Source organism: Trachemys scripta, chromosome 2, assembly GCF_013100865.1.
Source record: "Trachemys scripta elegans isolate TJP31775 chromosome 2, CAS_Tse_1.0, whole genome shotgun sequence".
In the NCBI taxonomy this organism is placed as follows: Eukaryota; Metazoa; Chordata; order Testudines; family Emydidae; genus Trachemys; species Trachemys scripta.
Window position 1 is genome coordinate 77,989,612 of NC_048299.1, and position 9,602 is coordinate 77,999,213.

At 46.7% G+C, this 9,602-nt stretch overlaps 1 protein-coding gene across 5 annotated transcripts in view; it reads left to right on the forward strand.

The window, feature by feature from the left end:
• FYCO1 (FYVE and coiled-coil domain autophagy adaptor 1) overlaps positions 1–8,535 on the forward strand; it is a 78,468-nt gene extending 69,933 nt beyond the window's left edge. For all 5 annotated transcript variants that reach the window (XM_034760956.1, XM_034760959.1, XM_034760958.1 and 2 more), the window contains exons 15-18: positions 3,326–3,421; positions 5,378–5,588; positions 7,614–7,723; positions 8,141–8,535. In XM_034760956.1, coding sequence (XP_034616847.1) covers positions 3,326–3,421; positions 5,378–5,588; positions 7,614–7,723; positions 8,141–8,216 — 493 coding nt within the window. In that variant the 3' untranslated portion in view covers positions 8,217–8,535. The remainder of the gene's footprint in view (positions 1–3,325; positions 3,422–5,377; positions 5,589–7,613; positions 7,724–8,140) is intronic.
• The last annotated feature ends 1,067 nt before the right edge of the window (positions 8,536–9,602 follow it).

The following is a 9,602-nucleotide window of genomic DNA, read 5'->3' on the forward strand; positions in this document are numbered from 1 at the left end:
TTTACCTTTTTCTTTAATTAAAAGCCTTTTTTTAAGAACCTGATTGATTTTTCCTTGTTTTTAAGATCCAAGGGGTTTGGATCTTGATTCACCAGGAGTTGGTGGGAGGAAGGAGGGGGGATGGTTAATTTCTCCTTGTTTTAAGATCCAAGGGGTTTGGATCTGTATTCACCAGGGAATTGGTGAAAGGTTTCTCAGGGCTTCCCAGGGAGGGAATCTAATTGGGAAATGGTGGCAGCGGAACCAGAGCTAAGCTGGTAGTTAAGCTTAGAAGTTTTCATGCAGGCCCCTACATTTGTACCCTAAAGTTCAAAGTGGGGATCCAGCCTTGACACAAGCCATTATGAGTTAATGTAACTTGCTTGTATAATGCATGCTGTTTGTAACACACTGGGGTGTCGGTGTGACCTACTGGTTGGAACAGGAGTCTGGGCTAGTGATTGGAGAAGAATCAGAAAGCAGAACCAGAGGTGTGGTCAGGGGACAAGCCAGTGATCAGATCCAGGAATCAGGAGTTCTGAGGAAGGCAGGGACTAGGGCAGGACCAGGGATAGGTACTGGTTAGAACAAGGGCTGGTACAAGAAGCAGGTCTGGCACAGCTGCAGGCATGGAACGCATTGAGCAGACACTGTGCTGCTGTTGCTATCAAGCTTAAATAGGGATCTGTTGGCTCTTCTATCCAATCAGGGAGCACAGTCACTTAGTGATGGTTCATTGGGCCCAACCAAGCTCATTGGGTTGCTAGGCGACCGTGCAAGGAGTCACCTGAGTTCCTGACAGTGTTGCCCCTCTAATGTTTAATCCGTAGTGAAGCTAAAAGCCTACTGCCGCTTCCCACTAATGGAGTTCCTTCTTTAAAGTGGTGGATGTCTGTGCATTGGTGAAGGTGACACATTCATACCCGCTGATGACCTGTGGTGGGGTTTGTTGCACTTAGCTGCTTTCTCTGCACTGCTGCTAGCCTTAACCCCCATCATCCCCCTTATCGTAAAGTGCTATAGAATTTCATAGAAAATGAACTCCAGCACATGGGCTAGACCCATGTGCTGGAGAGGGAAATCAGACCACATTGCTGCTGTCTGCCCTCCGTCAAGGGTTCAGGGTTAGAGAGTGGCTATGAAATCTGCCAGCAGCTCTGCAGGAAACCCATGCACAAAGGCTGCTGAAGGGATCCACTGAATCTGTGTATTCCCCAATGGCCCTGGACTCACCTACTCTCTGGACAATGGCAACCACTTTTGAGGTGTGCTGGCCCCCTGAATTGGGGAGTTTGTCGTCACCACAGTGTTCTCACCCTTCTGCAGACTTTGTATCTCAGGTGCTTTATTCATGGAAATAAGCTGACTTCTGGCCTCAGCAGGATTTAACCCTGCACCTTCAATGCACAGTACACATAGACTTATGTGTATTAGGGTTGCCAACTTTCTAATCGCTCAAAACCGAACACCCTAGTCCTGCACCTTCCCCGAGGCCCCGCCCCCGTTCACTACATTCCCCCACCCTCCATGGTTCACTCTCCCCCACCCTCACTCACTTTCATTGGGCTGGGGCAGGGGGTTGGGGTGCTGGAGCAGGTGAGGGCTCTTATCTGGGGGTGTGGGCTCCGGGGTGGGGCCAGAAATGAGGGTTTCAGGGTGTGGGAGGGGGTTCTGGGATGGGGCAGGGAGTTGGGATGCTGGAGGGAATGAGGGCTCCGCCTGAGGGTGCAGGCTCTGGGATGGGGTTGGGGATGAGGGGCTTGGGGTGCAGGAGTGGGTCTTCAGGCTGGGTGTGGGGCAGAGGGATTTAGAATGTGGGAGGGGGCTGTGGGTTGAGGCAGGAGGCTGTAGGTTGAGGCAGGGGGTACGGGCTCTGGCCTGGGGGTGCGGGCTCTGGCCTGGGGCTGGGGATGACGGGTTTGGGGTGCAGGATGGGGGGTAGGGCCGAGGGATTTGGAGTATGGGAGCAAGCTGTGGGTTGGGGTTTAGGGGGGTGTGAGGGCTCTGGGCTGGGGGTGCTGGCTTCGGGCTGGGGATGAGGGGTTAGGGGTACAGGAGGGGGCTCCAGGCTGGGGCCGAGGAATTCGGAGTGCGGGAGGGAGCTATGGGCTGGGGCAGGGGGTTGAGGTGCAGGGGAGGTGCAGGTTCTGGGCTGGGGGTGCGGGCTCTGGGTTGTGGCCGGGGATGAGGGGTTTGGGGTACAGGGGGGGCTCAGGGTTGGAGCATGGGCTTACCTTGGGCGGCTCCTGGTCAGTGGCACAGCAGGGCTAATACAGGCTCCCTGCCTGTTCTGGCACTGTGCTGCACCCCGGAAGTGACCAGCAGGTCCGGGGCCTCGGCAGGGGAGACAAGAGGCTCTGCGCCTGACCCGCAGGTACCACCTCCCCAGTTCCCACTGGCCAGAAACTGGCCAATGGGAGTGTGGAGCTGATGATCGAGGCAGGAGCAGTGCGCAAAGCCCCGTGGGCCCCCCGCCTAGGAGCCGGACCTGCTGGTCGCTTCCGGGGCACAGCGCGGTGCCAGGACAGGTAGGGACTAGCCTGCCTCAGATCTGCAGCACCGCCGACTGAACTTTTAATAGCCCAGTTGGTGGTGCTGACCGGAGTCGCCAGGGTCCCTTTTCAACTGGGTGTTCCTGTCGAAAACCGGACACCCGCTCACCCTAATGTGTATACTGGTAAATGCCGTGTCTTCCACTAAATATCTAAGTATCTTGGAGACCTTGTCCGCTTTGTTGTTGTGCTCAGTCTTGTTTAGGGGTGTGCAGACAATGGTCTGGATTCTGTCACCCAACTGTAACTTGATTGATTTCAGTGAAATCATATCTAGGTGCACATTACCATAAGTGAGAGAAGAATCTGGCCTGTTCAATATAGTTCATCATTTTACCCCTCACTGTGGATTTTCTCACTCTTACTGAAGGGAAGCAGGCCTTGGAAGTAAGGGATAGTTTTGGAACAAGGTTTGAGCTTGATTCCTGGATCTGTCCAGACTTCCTGGCAAGTCACTTCAATCTGTCTGTGCCTCAGTTTCCCATTCCTAAAAATGGAGCTAGGCAAAGGGTAGGAGAAAGGAATAATTGCTATCTTCTCTATTTACTCTTTGGGGCAGGAACTGTCCCTTACTGTATGTATGAACAGTGGCTAGCACAATGGGGCTGCAGTCTTGATCCAGGCCTCTAGATGGTGCTGTGTTAAAGTAGTTAAGATAATCAAGTTTGGCCCACAGTAAATGAAATGAGCCCACTGCTGGAGGCATGCGTGCAAGGGGTACTACGGTGATTACTTTTCTCTGCATTGTGCTGTTTCAGAGAATAATTAATAAGTTTTTTTCCTTCTTGCCACAGAAACAGCACATATAATTCTTCGACCTTGGATGACTCAGAAGAATTGCAAGTGGCCCAAGATGCTGAGATATGTTTGCTGAAGTCAGGAGAACTGATGTAAGCAGAACAGCTTCATTACTGCCTGGTTTAAAGAATAACTGCCAAATCGGCATCTTGGATATCATCTTGGTCAATTCTCATTGACCTCAGGGGGAGCAGTCCGTATGCATCTGAGGGCAGGACTTGGCCCTAAGAACAGCATCATGGGGATATACCTCAGTTAAATAGTGGGTATGGGGGTGATAAGGAGAGAATCAGCTTGCCCTCCTGCCTGCCCATCCTTTTGGGGCCAGGAAAATCTTCCCTCCCACTACTGCTAGAGTTATGGGGGGACTGAGACCTGTAAACAGAAATTGGAGAGAGGCTTTTAGCACTTCGATACCTGGAGGAAGACATTTCTCAATGCTCAATTAATCTTCTGTGTTTGGTGAGCCTTTGGGGGAGCGGCTTATTTCCCATCAGCCACCTCTACCCAAAATGATTCTGGCATATCTACTGCTATCTATGGCTTCTGTCCTGATGAATACGTATATACCACAATAGGAGTAAATCTTCAAAAAAGCCCCAACCCAGCCTGCACTTGTGTGCCCACAATCCCCTGCACACACACAACTCGAGTGCTAACATTTACACACAATGGCAATAGAGTGTGTCACTTGCACAGCAGCTAATAGAATTGATATGCACAAAACCCATCATTCTTATCCCCACCCGTAGATGCCCCTTTTTGAAAATTTGGCTCAGCTGTGAGAAAGGTTTATACTTTGACTACAAGAAGGTGATTTGGTCTGTGCTGGGATTTTGTTGTGGTCTTTCTGAGAGCCCAAACAGCGGCAGCTGTAACAAAATACACACCCAAACAACAGATTGAGGGGTGGGGGAAAGAAATGTCATTAGCTACTTAAACTCTGTCAGACGACCCTTAATTTTAGTAGTTGTTTCACCTTAGGTAAGAACTAACATTATGAATAAAGCTAAACATTTCTCCTTAGTCTGGGAACAGTAGTTATCATTAAAACTCAGCATTTGCCAACAGATGGCTGAGATACCACAGTGATCCCCATACTGAGAGTTGGAAATAACTATGGGAATTGTGTGGTATCTGCTGGCAAGTGCTGATTTTTGATGGTGGACAATGAATTTATTACAGTGTATCATAATACCAGAGATCACGGTTAGCTCTTTGCTTAGATGATTTCTCTTGATTCTAAATAATGATATATCAAACCAACTCCAATGGAAATACTGTGGACTTGATCCTCCTCAGCTGGTTAATTGGTGAAGCTTCATTGCAGACCATGAGCTGAGGATCTAATTATATAGATGTGAAATATATCACTATAGAGAGGCAATCTGACAAAATGTTAAAGGGCTAAACCTCCCAAGGTCCTGAAGAGAATTCAGTTTTAATGTTAGGTTCCAAAGTTGGTACTTATGTAGTTTGCTTGTTCACTGACGATGTGAGCTTCAGGGTTAATTACCCCAAAAGCCCCAGGACAGAGCACAATGTGACATTTAGTAGAATGGCTGCTCATAGTCACTTGCTCTGTAAATCTCCCTAAACATCCATTTCTCGGTATGAATGATGTTAGTATGGTAAGTGACATTGGCTTACAGATAAAGGAGACAGCAGAGGGCAGCAGTCTTTTTCATGACATCTTTTATTACAAACATTAAGTCGTATACTTGCTGATCAAGAGAAACAACAGTGTAAAGTGAGACTGAAGTCACGTATCTGTACCACACTCAATATTACTTCGTTTTAACTACACTGGAATAAATGAATGAGTGAAGTCGCTGAATGACAGCAGCAATAGAAAGCACTAGGCTGTGATCATCTGGTCCTTGCTTTCATCCAAAGTTGTATATCTGCATCTTCTAGACATGCCCCAAAATCACCGAGGAGTCTGCAGGAAGTAGGTCAGACAAAGGAAAATAAAATATTAATGCCCACTGTTCAGATGTCTTCACAATCTAATTTGAGCCTCTCCAATGGTTATGTTTGTCTTTCAGGATAAAATTACCCCTTACAGTTGAAGAGATTTTAAATTTTGGGGAAGACAACAGGGAGCTGTTCATTAAGTCCAGCACCTACAGCACCATCCCTATAACCGTGACAGAGACTGGCCTTACAATCAGCTGGGTGTTTTCATCAGACCCAAAGAGCATAGCATTCAGCGTTGTCTACCAAGAATCAGAAGAAGCAATGCTGGATCAGTGCAAAGTAAGGCAGTTATTTCAGGACGGGATATTTTTCCTCACTGACCTACCTCAGGAATTGCATTTCACCACATGAGGTGAATGAGTTTGTCTGGAGGAACCAGCAAGCTTACTTACCATGGCCCCAACAAATGTCACTGGAAGTTGCATCGCTGTAGTAGCAAATATGAAAGTGTCAAAATGTCTCATCAGGAAAACTGTTCCTTGTCCAAAGTCCATTGACCTGTTGCGGTGGGAAGAAGTACACCTTTAATTATTTAGCATTGCCTGGGGAAATAGGGTGACATTGCACTGACTGGCACTTTAGCTTCTGATGTTTGTATTTAAAGTTAAATCACTGTCACTAAACTAACCAATCGGCTCCTTCAGCTTCAACCTGCAAAATCTGTGTAGTGTTTAGTTTTTTTCCTTACATTTAATGCAAAAGACAAATATTATTTGTAAATAGCATAGGGCTCAATCCAGCAGGACTCTTAAACACAGGCCGTCCGTTGAAAGATAAAGTAGTCAATGGGGCTACTCACAGATTTAAGATTAAGCGTGTGCTTCAGTGCATTGCTGGATATGACCCAAAGTCCTCAACATTTTGCAGGATCAGCGTAGAAAGCCCCACAGTACATTCCTGATTCACACTGCATGTGTCTTTTATAGGAAAAAAGGGGTGGTGTTAACCCTTGTTAAGCTAACTAACCTGTGTTAAAATTGTAGTGAAAACAAAGCAGTTATAGTTTTAACCCATGTTGCTGGGAAGACCTAAGGTTTCCCATGACCAGCTAACACTGATTAAGGTCATGTCTATACGTACAGCACTGCAGCACATCTGGTGAAGGCATTCTATGCTGCTGGGAGAGAGCTCCCTCCACCTCCACGAGCAACATAAGCTACGTCGGCAGGAGAAGCTCTCCCGCCGATGTAGCACTGTGCACATGACCACTTATATCGGTGTGATTTATGTCACACGGGGGGGTGGTTTATTCATGCCCTTGAGCGACATATGTTTTGCCGACACAGGCTGTAGTGTAGACCTGGCCTAAAACTATAACTGACTTTTCTTGAGGACTTTAACACAGATTAAAAATACACTTTTTTTCCTAGCTAAGACAAGTCCAATAATTGTCCCTGGCCTTCAAAAGGGTCACTAGCACAAGTTGCATGGCCAAAGCCATATTTTGTATTTCTTACATCACTTGTATACCCTCCCTCACCAGATAAACAGAGCACAAACATGAAGAGAAGAAAGAGTGAGAAGAAAAAAATTGTTACTTTATAAACTGCCGGTATGCCTCAACCCTGCTGTGGAGGGTGATAGGAAAGATAGCTGGTCTCCTTGCTCTTCCAGTCCCTGGCTTCTCCACTAAGGGCTTGTCTACACTTCCAGCTGTGCAGCACTGGGGCAGCTGTGCCGCTGTAGCACTTAGTGAAGACGCTAGCTAGGCCAATAGGCGAGCTTCTTGCATCGGCATAGGTACTCCACCTCCCCTAAAGGCGGTAGCTATGTTGACGTGAGAAACCCTCCCATCGACCTAGTGCTGTCTACCTCACAAGTTCGGTTAGTATAACTGCATCGCTCTGAGGTACGGATTTTCCACAGCCCTGAGCGACAGTTATACTGACATACGTTGGTAGTATAGACCAGTGGTTCTCAAAGCCAGTCCGCCGCTTGTTCAGGGAAAGCCTCTGGTGGGCTGGGCCGGTTTGTTTACCTGCCGCGTCCGCATGTTCGGCCAATCGCGGCTCCCACTGGCCGCAGTTCATGCGGGCCGAGGGATGTGCTGGCCGCTCTTCCTGCAGCCCCCATTGGCCTGGAGCGGCGAACCACAGCCACTGGGAGCCACGATCACAGGGAGACAGTTTAAATATGACCTGACATTCACTCACAAGAACAGATAATGCAAACCAAGAGAAATACATACACACAAGGAGGCCCTCTTGTTGCCCCCTAGGAAGGTGTAAGACCAAATATCTCTTCCAAACCTAGAGTAGAGGTAGAGCTTTGAAACCAAGTTCTATTTTGATTTTTCAATTCCAGGTACTCATTCCTATGACCCGCTGCAACTCTCATAAGGAAACTATCAGAGGACAGGTGAAAGCGAGAAACTGTGGTATCTACATACTGATATTTGACAACACCTTCTCTAGGTAGGTAGAGTCAGGGTAGAGATTGAAATAAGGAGTATTTCATCACTTGTAGACTTTAATAGACTGGCTATTAAGAAAAAGAGGTCAAAAATTGGTTCGGTGGCCTGAGTTTCAGATTTTATTAAAGATCGTTTCCCGTGATTCTGTAACATTGTTCCATCCTTTGATGCTCTTGATCTCTGAGATGGTAAATAACAGAAACTTACCACATGATTATTTACAGCCAGTTCAGAGTCGGGATTGTCTTCTTGTAGTTAATGCTCCTACTGCATCCAATCCTGCAGTCCTAACTCACGCAAAACTTCTTGAAGTCCAATGGATGTTTTGCCTGAGTAAGGATTGCAGGGTTTGACCAGCTATTATGATCTTACTTTTACTTGAGTTAGACTAACATAATCTTCTGTTTGTTTTGTACAGGTTTATCTCGAAAAAAGTATTTTATCACTTGACTGTTGAACAACCTGTGATCTATGATGGAAGTGATTTTCCATAGCCTTGAATATATGGTGTCCTTTTTTAATTATATTTTTAAGAAACACTATTATTTATATGTATGTAAGCACTAAAAAGATTGTTGTTTGAACACCTCCTTAAGCTATGCAGTAGTTACAAAACAAAGCACTTACAGTGTGTTTACACAAAAGAAAGAAACCCTTCACAGGAACACTAATGGCTCGGTACTGTGTAGAGATTGCTCAAAAGCCATGTTGTTTTGTAGAACTGGTCAAAAAAAAATGTCTTCAACCTTTTTTCAATGAAAATTTGGTTTTTGACCAAATTAAAATTTTTGATGTTTTTGTCAAAGAAAACAAAAAATAGTTGGCTGAAAACTGAAAAATATTATTTTGTTGAAAAGCTTATATTTTTTTCTTGGAAAATTTTGATAAAAATAAAAATAAAATATTGAAATTTTCAGTTGGGGAAAAAACATTTTCTGACCAGCTCATAATTATAAAAAACTATTAAAAAAATGCAACTATGCAAAACTCTAGACATTACAGATATGTATCGTTAAAGGATCATTATTATCTTTTTCAGACTTATAAGCAATATACTTTTTAGATATTTAGTTTTGGTTTAAAATGTCTAACTGGGTTTTAAAAAACACTCTGATATTTAATGTCAATTACAAAAAAAAAAATGCTGCAACAGTTGTAAAATTAAGGATTATTTCTTCCAGTCTTGATCGCTATTCTCTGTAAGTAGAGCCACTGAAATCAATGGGAGTTCTTGCAGAGTCAGGTACAGTGGCGGCTCCATGCACCAGCGCTCCAAGCGCGTGCCTGGGGCGGCAAGCCGTGGGGGGCGCTCTGCCGGTCCCTGCGAGTGCGGCAGTCAGGGAGCCTTTGGCGGCATGCCTGCGGGAGGTCTGCCGGTCCCGCGGATTCGGCAGCAATTCAGCGGCGGGTACGCCAAAGCCGCGGGACTGGCGGACCTCCCGCAGGCATGCCGCTGAAGGCAGCCTGCCTGCCGTGCCTGTGGCTTCAAAAAAGCTAGAGCCGCCCCTGGTCAGGTACCTCTCTGAGGCCTAGTCTTCACTTACCGGCTGGTCCGGCGGCACGCCATCGATGTTCTGTGATCGATTTATCGCGTCTGGTTAAGACGCGATAAATCGATCCCGGATCGATCCCGGAAGTGCTCACAGTCGGCGCCGGTACTCCAGCTCGCCGAGAGGAGTACGCGGCGTCGACGGGGGGAGACTTCCGGCCGCGTCTGGACCGCGGTAAGTCCGGAGTAAGGTACTTCGAATTCAGCTACGTTATTAACGTAGCTGAATTTGCGTACCTTAGTCCGAAGTCCGGACTAAGTGGGGACCAGGCCTAAGTAACTTACAGTGGCAGAATCTGGTGTATAATTGGCAGAAAAAATCAGCAGCTCT